The sequence below is a fragment of the Motacilla alba genome, chromosome 22 (assembly GCF_015832195.1).
Source record: "Motacilla alba alba isolate MOTALB_02 chromosome 22, Motacilla_alba_V1.0_pri, whole genome shotgun sequence".
Taxonomy (NCBI): domain Eukaryota; kingdom Metazoa; phylum Chordata; class Aves; order Passeriformes; family Motacillidae; genus Motacilla; species Motacilla alba.
This window is the reverse complement of record NC_052037.1, coordinates 2,008,898-2,032,064: the sequence shown is the minus strand read 5'-3', so window position 1 is coordinate 2,032,064 and position 23,167 is coordinate 2,008,898. Positions and strand designations below refer to the sequence as shown.

The following is a 23,167-nucleotide window of genomic DNA, read 5'->3' as shown; positions in this document are numbered from 1 at the left end:
AGCTCCTTGCAAAGCCCCACTGACGTGTTCCAGCAGCAGAACAGCAAACACTGCTGTGCCGTGGTGTGCAGGAGTGGAAGGAGCCCTGCTGTGCCACGGACAGGCAAACAGGATGTGGCAGCAGCAAACACAAACGGGCCCTCTTTCCCCTGCCCCTGCTCCATACTGCCCTTCCTCCCCGCGCCGAGCAATCAGCTGCTGCACGGTGCCTGAGGGATTTCACTGCTCCCTGAGCCCAGCAGCCTGCTTGCCGAGGCTGATAAGGATCATTCTTGTCTAACATTTGCTTTGGAAGGGATGATTTTTATAACAAGCGTTTTTTGTTTCTGTTGCTCTGGTTTGCACAGGGGTAATGAGCAAGGAGGTGACTCTCCACAAAGCCGTGGCAGTGCTACATCCCCCAAAACGAACAGCTGATGTTACAGGTTATCTTTCACACACAAAACTGGATAGGAATCAGCAGCTTTTTAACAAAATTAACATTCCTGAAGCTCCCCTTCCCAGAGTAAGGGCAGACAGTCCTGTGAATGACAGTCCTGACAGTCCTGCAAGCTGGGGGAATAAACATTTAATATTGCTATTGCACCAAACAGCCAAGGCATTTCTGCCTTCTCTTTCCTTCAGTACTGAAGTTTCTGTATGAAAAACCAACAAAGAAACACATCGCTGTTTTCTGAGCCCACCATTTCTTTCTAAAGACATAGCAGAAGAACCTTCTGTGATCCAGGGCATTTAATAAATTAGTGGATGAACTGCTTGAACCGAAGGTGCATTCTCACTGCAAGTACAACTGTTTTTCTGACAAGGCGGATTTGGTTGCTCCTCAGCACAAAGATGGTTTACATACAGCAGGAGGTAAATGTTTATTTGGCCACAGATGACGAAGCTCAAGTAGAATTTGCTTCTTTCTCCACGTCATCATCGTCGTCAACAACCTGAAATCAAATCCAGAAGTAGTTTAGATAAACAGGTTAAGCTCTCAGTCCTGCAGGATTTATTACATTAAATCCTGCTGGGCCCAAGGAGAACAGCAGTTATTCCACACCACTGAGCAGCAAGGTAAGAAAAGCTGGCAATCCAAAATGCCATGAGGAAATGAGCTTTAATTACAGGAGCTGGTCAAGCTACCACAAAGGCCACGAAAACAACGGCTCCAGAGATCAGATATTTCATGAAAAGCCAAAGAATCTGCATTTCAGGGGACAGAGCTCGTTGCTTTTTATCACATCAAGCCACCAAAGCACAAAGGTATCAGCACGTGTGTCCAGCTCTGGGCACAGGACCCCGCAGAGCTCTCCAGCTGACTTGGAAACCCTGCATCCACACAGCCTGCTTTCCCTAAGTGCCAACCTGCCCTGCTGGGAGGGGACAAAGAGCTCCTTTTCCCCAGAAAAGAAAACCTCAGCGACGTCTCCTGACCCACCTGCTCAACGCCTTCCACCTCGGGGATGTAGAACTGCAGCATGTTCTGTATGCCGCTCTTGAGGGTGATGAGGGAGCTGGGGCAGCTGGTGCAGGAGCCCTGCAGCTTCAGCTGCACGATGCCATCCTCAAAGCCTTTGTAAATGACATCACCACCATCTTCTTGCACTGTGGGCCTGAGGGAACACAACACCCAGCTTAGAGCTGAGACAGGGATCCTTCCAGAAACCCTCAGGAAAGCAGTTTTTAATACCCACAAAAACTGGGAAGACAGAGGGGTTCAGTCACTACTGCTCTACAAACACCTGCTTCACATTCCCAACACCTCCTGCCGTGCTGGGCTAACACAGAAACCTTTTCTGCAGGCACTGAGATTTGAGGGCAGAGTGAACACCCCGGGGCACAGCGCTGCCTGGGGGCAATGGCTGCCTCAGGTGCAGCCAGCAAATCCCTCAGGGTGTGTCCCCAGGGCTGCAGCACAGCTGGCACCTGTGATAAGAAGCCCTGCTTCCATAAATAAATACAGCTCTCCACAATTTATGCAGCACAGAAAATAGCCCCGACTATAAAAGCTCAACCCTGCTCAGGGGTGAAGGAAGCAGCTCCTGATAAGCTCACCCCAGTGCCACGAGCATTTCTGCAGCCTGCTCTCTGCCAGCCACAAATGCCCAGCACTGGAGCTCTGTCCCCATAGCAACATTCTTCCAGACCAACTTAAAACCATCAAGTCACTCTAACAGAAGCTCTTTATACTGATTTCCAAAATAACTCTCTGAGAGCTACAGTCCTCACAGAGAAACCTGTGAACCTGACACATATATAAACTCCCCACAGCAAATGATCTCCATTCCAGAAAGCCAAGGATCATGGTTTAAAATTCCATTTTCCTTACTTGAATTAACTTTTTGACACACTACAGGACCTTTCAGATGTACGTTCCCCCCATCCTGCACCTTCTGACAAGTCCTCTGCATTTCCTTTTGATCTGCTGGACAATAAATGCTCTGTGTAGCCTGGCTGATGGATCATTTCTGAGAATACCCTGCTAGAAAATGAGACACACCACAGCTGATATTCTCATCAACAGCTTCCTGCTGTACTGATGGGTACAGGGGGAGGAAACTGAAGAAATGAAAAGGTGGAAAATCAGAATTTTGGGCAGAAATTCCATGCCTGTTCCAAAAGGGCCCTGGGGAATCAAGGAGTGACACTGAACATCCAGGTACTCAGCAGGAGCATGGACGTTTCTGTCACAGCTTTACACAACATTGTGCTTGGCTTCTGCTTTCAACACTCAGTGCAAATGTTTGGCAGAGATGTTTCAGCTTGTTTCCTCCTCTTCAGGAAAATTAACCAGCACCGTGTGTCTGCTCTGAGATAAACAATTTTTAAGTTATGTGATATCAGTTTAAATGCAGCTGCTTAAAAAAAAAAGAAAAAAAAAAGAAAAAAAAAGTAAAGTTTCTGGTTGCTGCAGTGTGTGATCTGGGGAAGACGTCACCATCAGATATCACAGACACATCAGACATCTTCCCCTGCACCTCAAATGTCAAGTTGCTTTTGCTTTCAGTTCGCTTTGGGAGGCAATTAATGAGCACAAAAATACTCTTCAGGCAAACAACACGATCCACAGCCACTCCTGAGACTCCATTAGTCACCCCCAGTTTCTAAATTCAAGCTGTGTTAAAGCACCAATGAAATCACAGCAGAGGGCAAGGCCAAAATCCACTGAGGGCCAGGATTTTCCACTGGAAATCTTCCTTTGGAGTGTAAACTACCTGATTCTTGTATCCAGCAGCTCCTTAATCATCAGTACAACTTCATCATCTTCTTCTGAAGCAGCTTGGGAAAAGAAAAATGTGCAAGTCAGAACACTGAGAGAATTCCAGGCTGCAAATTCCTGCCTGTGCTCACCTTACAAGGTTTCAAATTTAAATTCTCCTGCATGCTTTTCTGGGGGAGAAGTGGGGGCTCTTCTGGACGTCACAAAAGCTAAACCCAAAGGCAGACTTGGCCTCCCCCTGAAGATCTGACGTACCTGTGTCTGTCCTGGGTGCCTCGTCAGTAACTACAGGTAAGCCAGAGGCAAAGAAATCCATTATGGTTGCATAAATATCTGGTTTCAGTAAGTTCCAATCCAGGTCTTCACTCTCCTGTGAGAATCAGAAGAGGGGAAGGAAAAAGAATGAAGAAGAGTACCTGCCTGCTGCTGCTGCGCTGCACAGAGAGAGGTTCCCCAAATAAAAATGCCATCGTGGACTCTCCCAGTGATGCACAGGCTGGGCTTCACGTTCTCTGAGTGCAGCTTTGCCAAAGAGCTTAGTCAGACTCACACTGTGACAGCAAAGAAAGGCCTCCTTGTTTGCAAGCCAAGCAAGTGCCTTCAAAATACAGCTAAGAAGCTGTGAAAGTCTCCAAAAGACATCATTATTATTATTATAGTTATTATAGTTATTATAGTTATTATTATTATTATTATTATTATTATTATTATTATTATTATTATTATTATTAAGATATTTTTATCAACTCTTTCAGAGACTCAAGATTGTCAATTCACCAGTTTATCATTCCCTGAACTAATTTTATCTGTCTGGATCTGCTGTGTGGCCATTTCCCACAGCTCATCTCAGCTGAACCCTGCTCTGCTCACCTTGGTGATGGTGATGAAGTCTGGCCCAAAGAAAACACTTTTCACGCCTTCAATCCGGAATAACTGTCTGTTAAGGACACAAGGGGGGGAAAAATGCACTCAGTCTGACAAACTGAGATTCTCTTCCCTCCCTCTCCTCCAGGGAGCTTCTGTTGATTCTTTGGAAGTTTTCATTCCAAGCCCTGTTCAAAAGGGAATAATGATACCTTGCTAAAGGTGAGCAGTAGGCTGCAGCTGGGGAGGAAAACTCCATAGTCCTCGACTCCAGCACTTCCCTTCCTGGAATAAACTTCAAGCTGTTTGGATTTGGTGTGTCCTGGGTTTGAATAAACATGCCTCTCACTGCTAAGACAAAAACAAAGAAGAACAAACCTAAGGAGCTTAGATGGAAGTCAAGTCCCGATTTCTCAGCAAGCCCAGGGTGACCCCAGACCACAGGAACACGGCTGAACAGGGGCACATCATCTCACAGGAGACAGCGGGACAGCGGGAACCTTGCCTGAGCTTCTTCTGCTAACTCTCATTTACTGAAAAGCAAACTTTCAGCATTACCACGGGGCAGAAAACCCCACAAGGTGCCCATCTGTTCATTTTTAACTGGTATTTACCTGCACGATGCCACGCTGCAGATGGAAGGCACGGTTTCCTTTGCAGAAGCTGGTGGAAAGGCTGGCGAGTTGTCAGATTGTGATCTTTGAACAGTATGTGACAGAACCTAGAGAAAAATAACTTTACTAACAATTTCCAAGTTCCACATTTGCTCTGTCCCAAAAAAAAGAGCATTGCAGATGCTTTTAGCTGCCCTGGGACACAGCAAGACACACCTGGGGTGGTGTCATTGGCTCAGATAAAGGTAAAGGGGGGAGAGCAGCAGGGAAAAGAGAAAAAATCATTAAAAAGGAAAAGACAGAGTGATGGAGTGACAGGCTTCAGTTTCACAGCTGTGAATACCTGACTTCTGTAACTCTATGCACAGCCAACAGCACCAGGGCACTTCAAAGCAAAGGGAACATCAGGAAATGAAAACAAAACCCACCTCACATCACAGACTAATTATTACATACTAAGGATCAATTATTACCTAGTTCCTGTCCTCCTTATCAGCTACACTGGAGGAAAACTGATAAACCCAGTGAATCCCATCTTCAGTAAGAGGCTGGTTCTCTCTGGGGGTCACAAACCAGAACACAAGCACTGCACCGAGGCCCAGCTGCCTCAAACACGGGACAGGAGAGAAGCTCTGTCTCGTGAAATGAACATCCCTGCCGTGAGAGCAGGACATGTAACCACAGAAGAGGTCTAAATCCTGTTATTTGCTTACTTTTGTGGGCTTGGGAGCAGGTAGAAACCACAACAGGAAAGTCCCCTGGAAGCTCCCTTTAGCTAATAATGATTATATCCCATTTTACAGCGCTCAGCACAGAGCAGGTGTGCCCAGCACTACAGGGTCCTCTAAATCCCCCTTACGGCTTGATCTTGAGCCAGTTGTGGGAGAGGAATTTCCTCTTATTTCATGGCCCTGGGCGTACAGGAGTGGGAAGGCTGTAACAGCTCCTTGTTGCCTGATCCTGTGCACACATGGGGGTGCAGAATTACCCCTCACTGCAGCATCCTGGGCACATGTGGGGGGAATTACACCCGGCTGCAGTGTCCTGAGCTGGGTGTGAGGGGAACTACCCCTCGGTGCAGGGTGTGTGTGGAATTACCCCTTGGTGCAGGATCCTGAGCAGGGTATGAGGGGAATTACCCTTTGGTGCAGAATCCTGAACCGGGTATGAGGGGAATTACCCCTTGGTGCAGGATCCTGAGCCGGGTGTGAGGGGAATTACCCCTTGGTGCAGGTCCTGATCGGGTGTGTGTGTTATTACCCCTCACTGCAGCATCCTGGGCACATGGGAGTGGAATTACACCTGGCTGCAGTGTCCTGAGCTGGGTGTGAGGGGAACTATCCCTCGGTGCAGGGTGTGAGGGGAATCACCCCTCAGAGCAGGATCCGAAGCCAGGTGTGAGGGGAATTACCCCTCGGTGCAGGATCCTGAGCAGCGTGCGTGGGGAATTACCCCTCGGTGCAGGATCCTGAGCAGGGTGTGTGTGTAATTTCCCCTCGGAGCAGGATCCTGAGCGTGTGTGTGTGTAATTTTCCCTCATGGCTCTCCCCGGGTGTACAGGGCTGAGCACCCAGGAGCTGCGTGTCAGGGAGAGCTACCAGCTCGCGGCTGGAAAGGGCTGAGAAGGACAAACAGCCTCTCGCTGCCTGCCAGGAAGAAGCGTCAGCGGTGGAGAAAGGAAGGGGAAGAGCAAGGAGCACCCGGAGCGGCCCTGCAGGTCGCAGCGCCGCTAACTGCGACGCGGCCCCCTTTCAGTCGCGCGGGGAAGGGGCGGGAGGGGTCCCCTGCAGGAATAAGCCGAACTCCCTCCGGGAAAAAGCCGCGGCGGGAGCCGCGGGCCCCGCGGTCACCTACCGCCCGCCCAGCCCCGCCGCCGCGCAGAGCCGCCGCGCCGCCGCCATCTTGGCGCTCCCCGGGGTCGCTCCCGCCGCCGCGCGGGCACCGCGGCGCCCCCTGGCGGCGGAGCCTGAGGGGGACAGAGGCGCCTGAGAGGGACAGAGGCGCCTGAGGGGAACAGCGGCCATGGCGGCGGCGCCTGAGGGGAACAGCGGCCATGGCGGCGGCGCCTGAGGGGGACAGCGGCCATGGCGGCGGCGGTCGGGACGGAACGGGTCCGACCGGGGCCACCGGGGCCACAGAGCGCCGCTCCGGCACGGCCAGGGCCGCCGCTGCCCCGTGTGCCACACACACACGCGGCTGGTTAATCCCCTCAGATAGGGGCATGGCGACTCCAGCACTGCGCGGGGCAGCCTGGGCCAGGCCCTTTCCAGGAAGGAATTTTCCTGATTTCCCGGAAGGAATTTTCCTTATTTCCAGGAAGGAGCTTTCCCAGTTTTCAAAACGGAATTTTCCCGATTTCCAGCCGGAGCCTCTCAGGCCCAGCCTGAGGCCGTTCCCGCTCCTGTCCCCTCCTGCCAGGAGTTGTGCAGAGCCAGAAGACAGCACAAAATCCCTCTCAATGGGCATTTGCACCAAGAGAGAAATGAAATTAACAAGTGCAGCTAAGCCCAAATAATATTAAAAGAGTCTTGGCAGCTGAATGATACCAAAAAACACGTTTTAAACAGCAGACAGCAAGGGCTCAGGGCTCTGTCCTGCCCTGCATGGGAAGGGCTCTCTCTGGAATATAAACTGGATACAAACTGAAATATCCTCTGCTTAAAGCAGCAAGATCCATTTGAATTTACAGCTGCCAGATAAAACAGCCAAACCCAGTTCAGCCCTTAGGTAGGAAGAACTCATTAAAACCCAGATTCCCTGTGTCCAGCAAAAATGTTTTCCCTAGGGAGGGGAGAAGGAAGGCACAACGGAGACGGTGCTTGTCATCAGATACAGTTTTAATAAAATGTACATAAGTTTACAAGTGGAACATTTCTTCATGATTACCAGGAACAGATGATCCCAACCGGAGTGCAAAACTTGTGCCCAGGGATCTGCCAGGCGTGGGGGGAACGGAGGGGACTGGGGGACACAAGGCGCTGTGTGTCACTGTGTGTCACTGTGGGGACCGCGGACGCTCCCAGCTCCGGCTCCTCCTGGACACAAAGGAGTTTTTCCACCGCCAGACTCGCTGTGTGGGATGCTCCAGCTGCTGCACCCCACAGCAGAGCGAGCCCCCTGCCCTCCCACCCCGTCCCTTTGGAGGCAAGGGATCAGGAACGCTGATCAGCGTGATCCCCCTGACTCCACAGGGAGATTTCTGGGGGTGTGAGGGTATTTACCCACCTAGAGCAGAAACTACAGGCTGGGGGTTATTTCTAGAAACCCTAATGCAGCTGATCGGGTTTCAGGAATGTGTTTCAGAACTGGAGCAGGGTTTCAGTGTCATGGTACTACTGTAAAAGTGCTTTGGGGTCTGTCAGTGTGCTCGAAGGCATTGATTTAACACTGTGAGGAAAGAAACAAAAACCCACAAAAATTCAACTCGCCAGCACAAGAGTCTTTGGTGGAAGCTGAGTTAAAGTAACCGATTAGCACTTTGGAGTGACTGAGTTCAGCAATTAAGCAGATCTCACCCGGTTTTGCTGCTGTGTGCTGTGCCGGGGTCACGGCAGGAGAGGGGACACGGGGACAGTCCCCAAAGTCCTGCAGCAGCTGGGGAGGACGGCAGGGAGCACAGAGCCAACTGCTTGTTTTACTCACGCAGAAACTCTGATTAATCGCTTTGAACAGAGACTTTAGTGCATTCAGTGGGTGAGAACCGGGAGCCAGTCCCTCTCCCAGCAGGAACCCGGGATTGTCACAGGGATGAGATAACCAGAGGAGCCAGGGCAGTGAACACCTTCTACATCACAAACGATGTGAAACCAGCGGTTCTTTTCAGAAAACTGATTTCTAAACACCCCATTGAGTCCGTATAAGTCTCACTTCATTAAGATCACTGATTGTGTGGCAAATAATTAGCATGATTCTTCCACATTCATTAAAACAGTAAGCTTCAGAAGCGATGGAAATTAAATTTCCACTTACAACTCATCCCGCTGAGGCTGCAGCAGTGGTAGTGCAGGATTAGGAGGAATACAGGCTGGAAATGAGAAGGGTATTACAGTAACAGGCATTGAAAGTGAGTTTTCTGACCATAACCAGAAGTCCTGTTACCTTATGAGTCACATGCAGAGATAGAAAGGAGCTGCCTCCACGCCCAGAAGAGATTTAAAACCGCTTAAAGCACTGGATGTGTCTGGCAGGATCATGAGCTCTGGGGCACACTTAGCCTGCTCTTCGTGTAAAGTGCCTGAAGGACAGAGAAGCTGCCAAAATGCCAGCTGGAAATGGAGCCTGCCCTGGGCCAAGAGGGCTGCAGTCAGCCCGCACAGCTCAGTGCACCTTCCCTTTCCCCCAGCGTGAGGGGACAGGCTGAAGCTCCTCCAGCATCAGCCCCGTGGCGCTGGCAGAAGCTGCACCGAGTTATTCAGAGGCAATTTTTCAAGTACAAAAGAAGAGAAGGAAGGAGAAGCTGCAGTGAGCAGCGGTAACACCTTGAACCCCCGTGGCTCTCAAGGGCACCTGCTCGGGCCAGCACAGCATCTCGCTGTTGCACAGGTTGGTCCCACAGCACCGAGGCCTGGCCTCCCTTCCAGCAGCTTCTGAGCACATTCTGGAGCTCAAGGGCAGCTCCTGGCTCAGTGTGGCCGTGTCACAGGCTGGCGGCTGGCCCTCACACTCACAGTCCTTGAATTCACAGTTTGCTGTCACAGTCATTCTCTGTGTCTCTCACTGATTCCACCCAGCAACAGCCGACTTGGGGGAACACATATTTAAAACTAAAACCACCTTTCGGGTGGTTTATATTTAAACAGAAAACTAAACAACGAAACACAATAACAGCGTCAGCTTTGCTGAAGAAACATCTCAAGGGAAACCCAGAAACTTCTCTACAGTACTTCTGTTTTGAGGAGGTGGGGATGGAGGGCAGAGAGCCCCACAGCCACCACTGTGCACCAATATTCATAACTCCGAGCGCAGCCACGCAGGGCAGGGGGGTCCCGGCTCCACGAGCCCCCCGGCAGCTCCTGGGAGCCAATTCCTCCCTGCACTCCAGTGCTCTCCCTCCCACCCCAATTCTTGAACTGCATTCAGAATGACCTGACCCCAGTCCAGCGCCCTTTCAATGGATCACACACTCACCTAGAAAAACCTCAAATATTTGTTAAGAACCCGGAAAGTGGAAGATGGGAAGGTCCCTTTCCATTAATAACCCAGGGGTGAGGGTATGCCTACGGTCCCACAGATCCTGGTCCACGATGGGTACCATCTAAGGAAATACTGCATCTTGCAGAAGGGTATAGAAAGAGTTTGCCTTTCATAATAAACTCCTCAGCTTCTCTGCCAGGCTGAGTCCATGCCTCAGTCACCACAGTCCTGCTCTTGGGAACAGGATAGAAAACAACACTTCAGAAGGAGAGCAAACGGATTTTCTTTAGGTTCATCCTTAACCAACAGGAAAGCAACGGGCAGAATTGACTCTGAGCAGAGCTCTGTGCCAGTATCAACCAGTCTCTGCTGAGTCACACCACATGAGGTACATCAGGACAGTTTTGGAGCTGTTTACATCACAAATGTCCCCGTAAGGTCTATTTTTAATACTGTAAATACACGTTTCTCCTTCACCATAAGCAGATTTCCAGGCCCTACACTTTGGCATAGACCATACAGGAGATACAAGTGTAAAAGTTTTGCCTGATTGTTTGCACGTTTGATTTTCCAGCAGCAGTAACAGCCTGATTGTTCACTGGCTTCACACCACCTTCCCTGCCAGAGCACTGCCTCGTGTTCCTGTCCTGGGGGAACAAAGCTGTGCTGCTGCCCTGGCTCTGCTCCACCAGCACTGCCCAGACTGGCACCAGACACCCCAGCACGGCTCTGGGGGCACAGCACCCTCCTGCACACCCAGAGCCGTGGCTGCCACTGCTGCTGAGCTGAGAGCCAAAGTCACAACAACCCTTTAACCTGTGAAGTCATGTCCTTTCCAGAGCATTAGCAAGTCCTGCTTGACTCGCTCTGTAATTAATAAACCTTTTAATTCATATTGTAGTGCATTTCTCCACCCAGGACCAGAAAATATGGAATACTGCTGGTTTGAGAAAAGCATCTAAAAAAAAAACCAAATAAATGGAGGGAAGACAGTGAGAGGAGGAAGGTGAGAAGCAACTGGAAAGGATACGAGGATCCTGAGAGCCAGGCATTCGGACAAACATAACTTAAATGGTTCAACTATATATCACTGCAAATAGAGTTCTGACCAAAAATAATAATTACTTTATATATATATATGTATATATTGCTATGTCATTCAGTTCAGCTAAGAGGCGTGAGGTCCCCTGCTCTGCTCCTGCAGGCAGCACAGCCCCGGCTCCCGGCACGTCAAGGCTTCTGCTTCGCTGCTTTGGGAGGGAAGGGCGCCGAGGCGAAGGGATCGGCGCCGGGCGGCTCCGTAGTCCTGGCAGACAGCGGCACGAGCGAGACCGAGCCCGCGACGGCCTGCCTGTTGGTCTGAGACACCACTTTGTAAGCAGCTATGGGCCTGGCCTCGGGCCCCGGCCCATCCTCGGGGCCGTAGTGCCGGGAATACTTGGCCAGGGACTGCGGACGGAAGGGCTTGCTGGCCACGGAGCCCAGCGCGTCGCCCTGCTCCGGCAGCGCTGCCTTGGCGGGGCTGCTCTCCTGGGCCTCCACGGCCCTGACGGGGCTGGGCTGGAGGTTGCCTGGCTGAGCGAAGCCAGCGGGAGGCTGCGGAGCTCTCGCCGAGGGCACGGAGCCGTGCGCCGCCGGGTCCAGGCCCGGGAACATCGGCTGAGCGCGGCCGTCGCCGCCTTGGCTCAGGAACACGGGCGGTGGGAAGGGCTCCTTGTGGGAAGGCGGCTCTTCCACGCTTTTCTTCTTGGTGAAAGGGGCTCTCAGAAACACGTCTGCTTCCTCCGGGTGCCGCGGAGCCGCGTTGCCCTTACAGATAAAAGGAGCTTTGGTAAAGACATCCACTTCGTCGGGGACCTTCCTGGAGCTCCGGAAAGGAGCCGTGGCAAACACGTCGGGTTCGTTAAACACCTCCCCGCTGTGCGACTGGAAGGCCGGGAACAGCGGCTCCCCCGCTCTGGCCTGGCACTGGGGATCCTCTTTGGAGGCCTCGTGCCTGGGCACGGGCTGCAGGAACCCTGGGCACAACTTGCCCGTCTCCTCCTCCTCTTCCGAATCCATCAGTAAAGGCCTGGAGCCGCTGCAATCCAGAATGTCTCCCTCGTGGTCTGTCCCCTCCCCTTCGCTGCTGTAGAAGGAGCTGTTGCTTGAAGGACCATCTCTGGCCAGGTACTCTGACTCCGAGTTGTGCTGCGCTTTCACCCCCAGCACCTCGGGCTGACCCTTGTGCAAGGCGAGGCCATCACTGCCAGGATCTCCTTTAGAGAGCTCGAGAGCTATGGCTGGGAAGCGGCCCGGATCCCTCTGCAGACCTACAAACACAAGAGAAGGGTGTTACTGAGCCAGCCCAGCAGCCACGGCACGCTGCACGGGAACGTCGCGCTGCTCAGATGGAAACCACCACCATGCATGGAGAATGGGCAGGAGAGGGAGGGCGAATCAATGAAACAACAATGCCAGGGAAGGCGTTGGCAACACCACGGGTACCACTGCTGAGAGGATGGGAGATGTCTGACACACGCATGGGCACGCAGCACCCTCGGCACCATCCCGCCACGTCTCTCTCCCACCCACCCTGCCAACAGCCAGCAGCACCGAGTGTTTCCCTTCCCAACGCTGCTGCCCGAGGGAAGCTCCAGCAGACAGACACGTTCTGTCCTTCCAGCCTGCGCTGCTGCTCTCCAAGCACATCTACTGCTTGGCCTGGCCTCTCTTCCTGTGGGCCAGCCCACAGATACATGGAATTGCTTGTGGAATACGTGGGGATGCCCCCAAACCTGCTAAAATAACAGGCCCATTCCAAAGGCCGAGGGTCAGCTTACAGCTTTTAGTGAATCCCAAGTAGCAGCAATTTTAATAACAGCTATTCTTTTTAACCACTGCCAGACAAATGGTTTTTAAACACTCCAGACCATGACTTGTCAAGGATCAGAGCTCCAATGACCTGACTTGTTTCTGCATTGGCGTAACAAGGCAGGGCAGGGAGAGGCTGTCCTGCCCTTCCCCAGCTCCAGGAGCCACCAGGAGGCTGGGTTTGCCTTAGGACTCACACACACAAAACAGAAGATCTCTTACCTTCACAGAACTACTGGCAGGTTAGAAGTGTCATTGGACTCGTTAGCAAGAGGATAGGAGAAAATCACAGGAAAACTAAAACAGCAGCAATTGCAGGAAGAACGAGGAGGGTGAGGAGGCTGGTTGGTAGCCAAGGTCAGCAAGGCACCAACCAACACACCCTGCAGTGCCAGAACCTCAGCCAGGGAAAGCTCTGCCCAGGTTAACTGTTCATGTTCACACACCCATCGCAGCCACAAACCATCCCCTTCTCCATCACTGCTCACAAGAAAAGACACAGCAGCCATTCATGAGGCATCAGAACCAGCATTTATTGGGAACTCTTCACCTGGGTACATCACACTGCCGAGCAAAGACAGCGCAGGAAGGAGGATATTGCACCAGGTACTCCCCAAAATCCCCTCTCTCTCCTGCAGCCCCTGCTGCCCACACCGGTTTTCCCTCAGGGGCCATTCTGGGATGCCAGGAGCAGCACAGCTCCCGGGAGGCTGGTGGTCCCACCCTGGCCAGGGGGCACAGGGACATTCTGGGACAGGCTGAGCCAGAGCAGCACCAGCTGCCACGTCAGGGAAAGGCCTCTGGATCCACCTTGAGCCAGGGGAAAAGGCGTTCAGCATGGAGAGCAGGGTCAGGCACAGCAAGGGCCCGCTCTGCACAGGAACAGCACAGCTGGCTGGAATCTTTTACTTGTGCCCAACAAGCCATGACATTTGGGACAGGGTAAGAGAGGGAGGACAGCACCTGAAGCCATCTGCTTAGCAGCACGCAGCTCTGAACGTGGGCACCCTACACAAGGAGCAGAACGCCCTGCTCTGGGAAAAATTCCTTTTTCTGGTGTGTTCTCTGCCCATTCACGTGAGAAGGGCACCAAAGGCTCAGCTGCAGTTTCCTACCACACGACACCGGCGTGTGTAATATTTGATTCCAGGCTCAGGTATACACACTAAAGAAGATTCCAAACTATACTCAGGCTCTTTTTCAAGAGGGAGAACCTTAAAAAACCCCTCAGATGACTCAGTACCCCAGGAACACACTCTGCAGGTGTTCAGACAGCAACCTGAAAGAGCTCTACTCCAGGTGACAGCCCTGGCACCTGGAGTTTCCTCAGCTTCCAAGGAAAACAGTGCCCTGAAGTGGCAGAGTGCTGAAATAACCAAGAGGAAAACTAGAAAAGATTTACTCCCAGTTAACAAGAGGCAGAGCAGTCACCACCATGGTGAGGATCTCACTTCTGGAGCAGAGCCCGAAAAAAAGGTCAGGGGAGACAGAGAAACTCCTGGAGTCTAAAGCTCCCCTTTCACCAGGAAACTCCTGATTCCATCAAGCCAGATCAGGCAGGACTCAACATCAGGAACAGGCAGCTGAAGATCAGCACAGTTCCCACGAGCAGAATTCACTTGGAACTTTAAAGGGATCAAAAGACTTATCACTCCTTCATTCTTGCACTGTGCAGGTTCTCCTCACACTCCAATTCCCAGAAGCAAACCGTTCCAGTTTCCAGAAGCAATCCCATCCAACAACAGCCCAGAACTACCCCAGCACAGCCCCAAAGCTCACTGACACCCGTGGCACTGCACAACCGGCAGGCTCAAGCGCTTCTGCTCACAGCCACTCACAGTGGGAGCCCTGGAGGCAGAGCCAGAGCCTGCAGCTCCAGAGGATGAGGAATTTAATGCTGCAGTTCTGCCACACCTGCAGAGCCACCTGCCCCAGGCAGGAGTTAAGCACACCAACATCCCAGCAGCTCATGAACTGAGCCCTGCACACCTGGAGCAGCCTCATTCTGCGAGATGTCCCCAGAGCAGGGATGTCCCCAGAACAAGCACAGCCAGCAGCCCCTCTGGGCCCCCCAGGGCCAGCACAGTGAGTGAATTTTTAAAGAAGGTGCTTTTGCACAGCTTTTAGGCCAAAGAACACCATTATTGCTCCTTTACAAAAAGCTGCCTCTGAAAATGGTTTTGCTCCACCCAGAGTGGCTCAAGCTGCCCTGGCCTGTGGTGGGGGGGCTGCAGGAGGATGCAGATCTGCCACAAAGCCAGGATTCTCCCATCCACGGGCCCAGCAGGAGGCACAGCACCTGAACCCTGGCCAAGGAGGTCCCAAGGGATCCTGAGAAGACTTGGACAGTCCAGAGCCAGGGAGCTGCTGCTCCTGTTTCGGGACAGATCTCCCAACACAGCGGGTGTTGTCAGAAATGAGGTGGTGACTGAGCTCATCTGGTTACAGATGAACAGGAGCTCTCCAAAGGCAGGGGCCCTTCCCAGCCTGAGCCCCTCAGAGTGAGCAAGAACCAACAGCAAAACTGCAACCGTTCCTCTGAACCTCTGCCACCCAACCCAGAGCCTGCTCCGGCCCCAAAGCACGACCCCGAGGGGAAGGGAAATCGCTCCAGGTGCTGTGGTCGTGTCTGACCCTGGCAGGAGATCCAGAACAGTCACTGGCAGCTGCAGCCCCGAGGGCAGAGCAGAACAGCCCTGCTGGGCTGGCACTGAGCCCCTCCCGACCCCAGAGCCTGCAGAGGGGCCAGGAACACCTCCCCTGGCTCCGACCACGCCACAGCCCCGGTCCTCAGCCCCCCAGGGGACACCAAACGTGTCCCACGGGACACAGGGTGACGATCTCACACCAGCTCCTCGGTTCTGAGCAGCACCAGCACCAACCAGAGCCGTGGGACACTCACAGTTCCTGGAGAGTTTAAAATGAATCCCCCAGCTCCACTCATCTCCCAGTCCCATTCGCTCTGCAAGCACATGGTGAGTATTTTCTGATGAAGGAGGTCTAAGAACAGACGTCTCTAAATTATCAGATTTCCACCCACACCCATGAACAGCTACTTGAAAAAGCAATAAAATAAACATTCACATCTGCTTATTTAATAGCATTATTAACAACCCAGTGCATTTGTCATTTTTTCCAGAACCCTTGAACAAGCGCCATTAGATTTAAAATCTTAAACATTCTTTAAAAGTACTTTAATTCACAGAAATCTTTGTTTCTAATATACAGTAGATGGTTACTTTTTAAAATCCATTCTCTTTTCATATAATCTCAGTATCTGACTATACAATAGCTTTCTATCTATAGCGTCTTCATGTTTTCCAGTCCAGCTCGCCTGTGCTTTAGGAATATAAAACAAAAAAATAATAAAGTTCTATCCACAATTTTACTAAGGTCATTTCCATAGTTCTCATGTAAAGCTTCTCTTGGAAAGTGCAGTATACACATGTAATGATACAACACACGTAAGCAATACTTTTATTAGTAAGTGTAGGTTTGAAAAGAAGAGTAATGTAGAGACACAGCCGATGGGAGGGAGCTCTATGTACAGAATTTGTTAAACTAAGTGTCGGGCTGGGGAGGAGATGGAGGGAGGAGAGGAGGAGTCACAAACTTGGGGTTCTTCCCTTCCCAGCGAGCTCAGCACAGACACATTCAGTCGCTCGCACTTTCGCACGCGGGGACTGCACTGCTACTAACACAGCTACGAACACCGAGACGGGGAGCAGGAAGCTGGGGCAACTCCACTACACAGCAAGAGTCCTTCTGCTCACAGAGGGCTTTCAAACACGGGATGGGAATTCCAGACTTGGTGGTAAGCCAAGGAGAAGGAGCTGAGCGGATCCGGCTATGGACAAACCGAGCGAGGGGGGAGGAAAAGGGAGAACCCATCGAGTTGTAGCAGCACTGATTTCAAACCACCTGAACCGAGGGCATGCGAGTCACAGAGGCTGGGGTGGAGAGAGGCCCACAGGAATCTTTGTCTACTGAAACAATGGCTCCATACTGAACTGGGGTGCACTACAGCAGTTACAAGAGAAAATGGAGAACCCAGAACAGATACCAGATGCTCGACTAAAACCAGGATTAAAAATAGACAAACAGCCGTAGGACAATTTGTTTCATACACCATTTACAGTAGGTTGAGGGGATTTTCTTTTTTTTCCAGTCAAACACAGAAAAGAAGTCACAGGAAATACATCTGCTGCTGCCACAGCACCCTTTTCACCCCAAAAAAGGTCAGTGAAACACTTGTCACAGCCATACTCACATGGATTTGGTTCAAAACCTTGTCACGCTTCACTTAGGGCCATTTCTGCAGCTTTTACAATCTGTTTTTTTTTTTTTTCTTTTTCCTTTTCTCTGTTTTCCCTCCCCCAGGAAGCACAGTTTGTTCCCAGCAGGATGGTCAAACAGCAAACCATGAGCTGGGGGCAGCTGGAAAACTCTTCACGTGCACCACCACCAGAGTATGGCCGGGAGGAACTCGGGGCTTCCTCCTCCTCTGAAGCAATTCAGAGCCACCAGCTCTCCTACCCCGTGTCCTGCAGCTGGGGGATGTCCCTGCCACTGTCCCCTGGCCCTGCCCAGCCCTGGGAGAACAGAACCAGAGCCCAAAGCCCAAAGGCAGGGGGGCTGCGCTGCTCACGCCCTGCCCCGGGGACAGGAGGCTGGGGCAAGGTCCCAGAGCAGCCCCAGCTCCCTGAGCAGGGCCAGGGGGGCTCTCAGGGTGCTCCCCTGGCCACGGCCACGGGACAGGGCAGAGGGAACCCACAGGGCTCTACCAGCCTGAGAGAGAGCAGGCTGCCTGGAGAACTGAGGCAGAACCTGGCCCAGGGCACGGGAAGGCAGGGAGAGAGGTGGGTGACTGTCTCCTGTTGGCAGATTTTCCTCTTAATTAAAGGAGAAAAAAGGAAAGACAAAAAAAAAAAGCCCCAAAGAAGCACAAGGAAGGAAACTCTTCTGGCAAGGAAACCGGAGGTGTGGGTAGTTACAGAAACTGCATCTGCTACTGTGTCACTGCTACAGGTCTATGAGCTGATCCACCAGCAGCAGAGACCTGGCTATGTTGGGAAGACTGGACTCAGAGCTTCCACTGTTGTTTCTAGAATGCCCACCTGAAAGTGTGAGAGATAGGAATTCAGTATTGGACAGGACACACACGCATGACAGTTTCAGAAGTTCAAGATCAAAAAAGAAAGAAAAAAAGTCAAAGCAAAAAGAGAATTTGCTCGAGCTCCTCTTGTTATTTGTACCAGCATAGCAATGAATCCCCTGCTTGCTGTTCACCCTGTCCCCCCACACCAAAGCAGCCAGCAAATCCCTACAAACCCATTCTTTCCACACAGTTTATCCAGAGCCCTGTCCTTGCTAAGGGATCTCTAAAACAAATTCAGGGACTCCCACAGCCCACAGAAAGGACAGGTCAGAATTTTAAGTCTTGAAATCTATTTTAGGAGCACCTCTGGGTGCTTCGAGCTGCTTCCAGGAGAACTGGGCTATCGTGGACTGGGACTTGGATACTAAAGGAGAGACCATGGGATGGTTTGGGTTGGAAAGGACCTTGAAGTCCATCTGGTTCCAACCCCCCAGGGGGGCCTCTCCTGGCCCATCTTGGGAGAAATCCCTGACTTCCAGAGGAGTTTGCAATGCCTGAACTGCTCCCAGTGAGTGTCAGCCTCTGAAAGCCAAGACTAGTGCAGAGCAGGGTTCAGCACATTCCTGCTGAGACCAGAAATGGGAGCTAGGGAAGCCAAAAGGTTCTGTGACCAAACTGAAAAAAAACTTTAAAAAACCCCAAAAACACACAAAAAAATGTCCTGGATTTGTCTTTCCACCTCCCCAAGTACATCAAAGGCTGTAATCACAAAATCCTTTCAGTGGGGTGACTGCAGAGAGGGGACCCATCTCACTGATCCTTCCCTGGCCAGGAGGGAAACCCTGCCTGCTGCTGGAGGAGTGAAAACTGCCTGCTGCTGGCCCTGAGAGCTGGAAGGCACAGCTCAGCTGCTGCTGTTAACCAGCAGAGTTGAGTTAACCCAGCAGGGCTAACCCATCAGTGTTAACCCAGTAGGCTCGTGCTGGCACAGAGCTCCCCAGGGATCTGGGGCCAGGGTGCTGAGGTTTCACTGAGCAGCTGCCCAGCCCCTGCCCTGCAGGCTCTGCCTGCCCTGAGCTCCTCAGGGAGGTGGGACAGGGCCCAGCCTTCTGGTATTTCACAGACTGGAACCAGTCACACGTGCTGCAGCAGCACTGCCCCAAAACTAATTTATACATCCACTGGTTGCCTTTTTTCCTTCCCTTTTTCACTCCCACATCCTGGCTTACCTTGTGAATTTTTGGATATCAACACTGGAATTGGGTCAAACTCATCTTCTGTCACTTTCTCAGAGCCCTCAGGAGCATCAAAGCCTGATATCAGGTTAGTATCTTCTGCAGCAGAGAAGAGAAATAAGGGTAAAGAAGCAAAGACAGCAGAGAGGCTGGTTAGAATTGCCAGGGAGTGTTAGAACACCTTAATGTTTTCAGAGACAGCATTAGAAGCAGGAGTTGTATTTAAAAGGTGAAATGAAGTTGGTAAGTCTGGGCAGGAAAGAAGAAAGGCAATGAAACACAGAAGTGGAGGGGATCAAACCAAACCAAGCGAGAGCCAGAACAAAACCTGAGCAGTCTGAAGGCTCAGCTGGACAGCTGCAAGCTGTGGCAGGGGCCTGGGTAAGCTCCCAAGGACTGAAGGTGTTCTTGGTCATGAGCATGCTGTGAGAGCTCAGGCTGGCTCTCTGGCTCTCATGCACAGGGAGAGGAAAAGGGCTGGGGGAAAAAAACAAACCACAGAAGAAATTCCAGTCACCTACATGAGACAAAGCCCCGAGCTTTCACCCAGCAATAAAACAAGAAGGGCAACATGAAGTCAGATTTCCAAGGAGCTCACCTGCCTGGAGAGTGCCCAGATGCTGTGAGAGGCTTTCCAGAGGCCCCTAGGGCAGTTCTGGGAGATCAATCCACTGATTTCAAACCACATCAGCTGAGTTCAACACGTGGGAGAGGCACTGCCAACCATCTCCAGAGAGGAGATGATTTATCCACCTCATCAGGCAATTTTGTATTTTCAGAGCCTCTCACACTCCCTGGGCATCACTCCTTGATCCTTCAGACACAAATCCCCTCCCAGAGCTGCTCCTCAGCTCTGCATCAAGGGCTCCTGAAAGCCCAGCAAGGACACATCAACCCAACAGTTTTCATGAACAGAACATTCCTGTCTGACTCCTGCTGGGAATGAAAGATTTCCCAAAGCTGACCGAGACTGAACCGGTCTGGGGAGAGCTGAGGCAAGGAAGTACCTGAGGAACTGCTCTGGGGGATCAGACCCAGGGAAAACAACCCCCAGCTGCTGTAGGAGAGCAGAGCAAGTGTCACACACAGGTCCATCTGAACAGGAACTGTCACTGTCACCTCTCTGTCCCCAGAGTTATTTACTGGTGCCTCTTCCAACAGCCTGGGAGCTCCTGCAGGGATCCTGGAGCAGCAAGTGCCCCACACACTGCAGTGAAGTGGCACAGGGGTGGAGCAGAGCTCTGAGCACTCAGAACAACTGCCTGTTTAACCCAAAAGCTCTGTGGAAAGCACAAACTCATTCTGAGCTGCCATCAAGTGTAAATATTGATTCCAGGCTGGTTTTGCAGCCATTCCTCTGAGGCCAGAGCATTTCTGTCGCTATAGGGGCTCTCACCAAGTGAGCAAAGCACCCCCAGCTCTGAGGGGCACCCAGGAATCAGCTCTGGGGCTCTGATTCAGCACCCCCAGCTCTGAGGGGCACCCAGGAATCAGCTCTGGGGCTCTGATTCAGCACCCCCAGCTCTGAGGGGCACCCAGGATCAGCTCTGGGGCTCTGATTCAGCACCCCCAGCTCTGAGGGGCACCCAGGAATCAGCTCTGAGGCTCTGATTCAGCACCCCCAGCTCTGACGGGCACCCAGGATCAGCTCTGGGGCTCTGGGGCTCTGGTTCAGGGCAATAAAAAGCCCAGCAGTGCTGGCCTTCCCCCTCAGGCTCCCACTCCTGTTTGCTGTGACCCCAGAGCTGGGCTCAAGAGCTTCTCCTGATAAGGACAACGTTCTCAAGGGCTGCAAGAGCTCATCTGCCTGGGATGCCAACTCCAACAAACCACAGAAAGTTCCTTTTGTTCCAAAACCTTGTGACAGATGATGATCAGGGTCCCTTCTAGAATTAATAATGCAGGAAAACCACCAGTGTCAAATGCCACGAGGAAAAAGCACACCCAGCCTGCACTCAGTGAGGAGGGGCTGCACACAGAGCCCACCCTCCCTGCCTGCGGGGTCCCACCCCACAGAAAACAACCCCACTCTGGACAAACTCTGTCTTTACAGCCAAGCTGAGTAATTGGGGTTGTTCTCCCTCAGTACATCAGTGCACATTCCCAGTTTGAGCAGCTTGGGAAGAGAACGAAGCACCAGAGGAGCTCAGAGCAGCTGTGTCTGTGAAGCAGGAGGGCCAGGGCTGAGAGCACAGGGCCACGTTTACCTTTGTGAGGCTGAGCTGTGAAAGCTACAGGAGCAAACTCATCCAGGAGGTCAGCAGCAGGGTTAGAGAGCAGAGAACAGTCAAGCAGAGAGTCTTCCCCAGTGAGAGAGTCTGGATCCAGGTGAGCATGGGACAGGACACAAACAGTGTTAGGCTCTCGTTGCCACATCCCCTCAGGCAGGCTGGGAGCACAGCTTTGCTGCACACCAGCACAGAAACTGCCACTGCTCGAGGTGGAGGACATGGCACTGCTCTCAGTGAGGGACAGAGCCCTCCAGCAGGGCTTTCTGTGCCTCTGAAGCCGAGCTAAGGAATCCCACAGAGCCAGGTGAAGGGGCAGCTCTGCAGAGAGAGGAGCTGTGAGCCCAGGGCACTCCCAGCTCTGCAGAGAGAGGAGCTGCGAGCCCAGGGCACTCCCAGCTCTGCAGAGAGAGGAGCTGCGAGCCCAGGGCACTCCCAGCTCTGCAGAGAGAGGAGCTGCGAGCCCAGGGCACTCCCAGCAGACTGCTCTGAGAAGAGCTCAGGTCCCTCTGCTGTGGGGAGTGCCAGCCCAGCCAGGGCTGACAAGGAGAAAGGGCCAGGAGCTGCTTTGTGACCCTCGGGACAAACTAGGGACTGCTCCTGACCTCTGGAGCACTCCATGGAGCAATGCACCAGCACCTGCAGGTCTGGGAGGGTGGGCTCAGGGAGTCTCCCGAGTGGGAAGGGACCCACGGGGATCAGAGCCCCGCACAGACACCCCAAAACCCCACCCTGGGCATCCCTGGCAGCGCTGGCCAAAGGCTCCTGGAGCTCCGGCAGCCTCGGGGCCGTGCCCATTCCCTGGGAGCCTGGCAGTGCCAGCACCCTCTGGGGAAGAGCCTTCTCCAGCCCCCCGGGAGAGCAGGAAGCCCAGAGCAGCCCCTGGGCAGCCCCAGTGGCAGAGCAGCCCCCGTGGGAGCCCCCTGAGCCCCCCGTGCTCACCAACCTGTCCTGCTGGAGGCCGCGGGCTCGCTCTGGGACACGAGGTGCTGGGCCAGAGGGGCCTCCAGCCCCGGGATCAGGCTCTCCACGGCCACGGCAGCTTTGCCTTCCCAGGGCACAGGAGAAGCCAGAGGTTAGTTTGCAAGGAAAAGCGGAAGAAAGAGCTGAGGCAGGAGTTGTCTGAATCCTTTCCTGGCCCTGTGGTGCGTGCCAGCTCAAGGGTTTGGTTGGTTCTGAACCCTGGTTCCAGCTTTAGTTTGTTTTGATTTGGACAATTCGCCCAGTTTGAAATACCCAGGGAGTGGAACAGCAGGTTGCTAACGCCTGCCCTGCAGCTGAACAGGAAGGAAACATCCACGAGATCCTTGTCCAGCAAGAGGAAAGCAGTGACCACTGGAGTCCCCTTCACTCAGAGTAACTGACCACTAAAATTCAGACAACTGCCAGAACTGCCAAAGCAGAAAGCTTTACTGTTAGAGGGAGTCATGTCCTTCCTTTCTGTCACGGGTCACTCCCAGCTGGGACCCCACCCCACAGCAGCTGCTGGCAAACACCTGCACCCACTGTCTGCAGGGCACGGGGCAAGTGGAACCCAGCTCTGCAGAGCCAGAACCCCGACCCGCCTGAGCCTGCTGCAGCCCAGCCCAGCTCCAGGAACCCTCCCCTTCCTCCTCATCCTGCCGGGGCCCTGGCACACAGCAGCTCAGTGCCTGGGCCACGGCTGACACCAACCCTGACACAAATAAAGGTGTTCCTGCCATCCTCTTCCATCAGCAATTAACTCCTCCTGCCCTTCTCCACCCGAGGCCCAGCAGGGGCACTGCCAGAGCAGAGCAGCCACCAGGAGCCCCTGCTCAGGGCCCAGCCCAGAGGGAAAGGGCAGCTCAGCCTCAGCACCAGCCAGGGGCTGCTCTGGGAGCCGGGGGAGCACGCGGGGGGCACGGGGGGCATGGGGGGCAGTTACCATTGGCAGCGTCTGCCGTGCTGCCGAAGGG

At 52.9% G+C, this 23,167-nt stretch overlaps 2 protein-coding genes across 2 annotated transcripts in view; both read right to left on the bottom strand.

The window, feature by feature from the left end:
• Positions 1 to 426: 426 nt before the first annotated feature.
• Positions 427 to 6,616, bottom strand: NFU1 (NFU1 iron-sulfur cluster scaffold). The gene is made up of 8 exons (XM_038160224.1): positions 6,538 to 6,616; positions 4,684 to 4,790; positions 4,282 to 4,417; positions 4,076 to 4,142; positions 3,461 to 3,575; positions 3,201 to 3,264; positions 1,424 to 1,598; positions 427 to 935 (listed from the first exon to the last, which is right to left on the bottom strand). Exons 1-8 carry the CDS (start codon positions 6,582 to 6,584, stop codon positions 888 to 890), a joined length of 759 nt encoding a protein of 252 aa, XP_038016152.1. The 5' UTR covers positions 6,585 to 6,616; the 3' UTR covers positions 427 to 887.
• An 886-nt stretch (positions 6,617 to 7,502) lies between these two features.
• Positions 7,503 to 23,167, bottom strand: part of AAK1 (AP2 associated kinase 1) — a 58,003-nt gene continuing 42,338 nt past the window's right edge. The window contains exon 18 of the mRNA XM_038160225.1: positions 7,503 to 12,128. Coding sequence (XP_038016153.1) covers positions 11,047 to 12,128 — 1,082 coding nt within the window. The 3' untranslated portion in view covers positions 7,503 to 11,046. The remainder of the gene's footprint in view (positions 12,129 to 23,167) is intronic.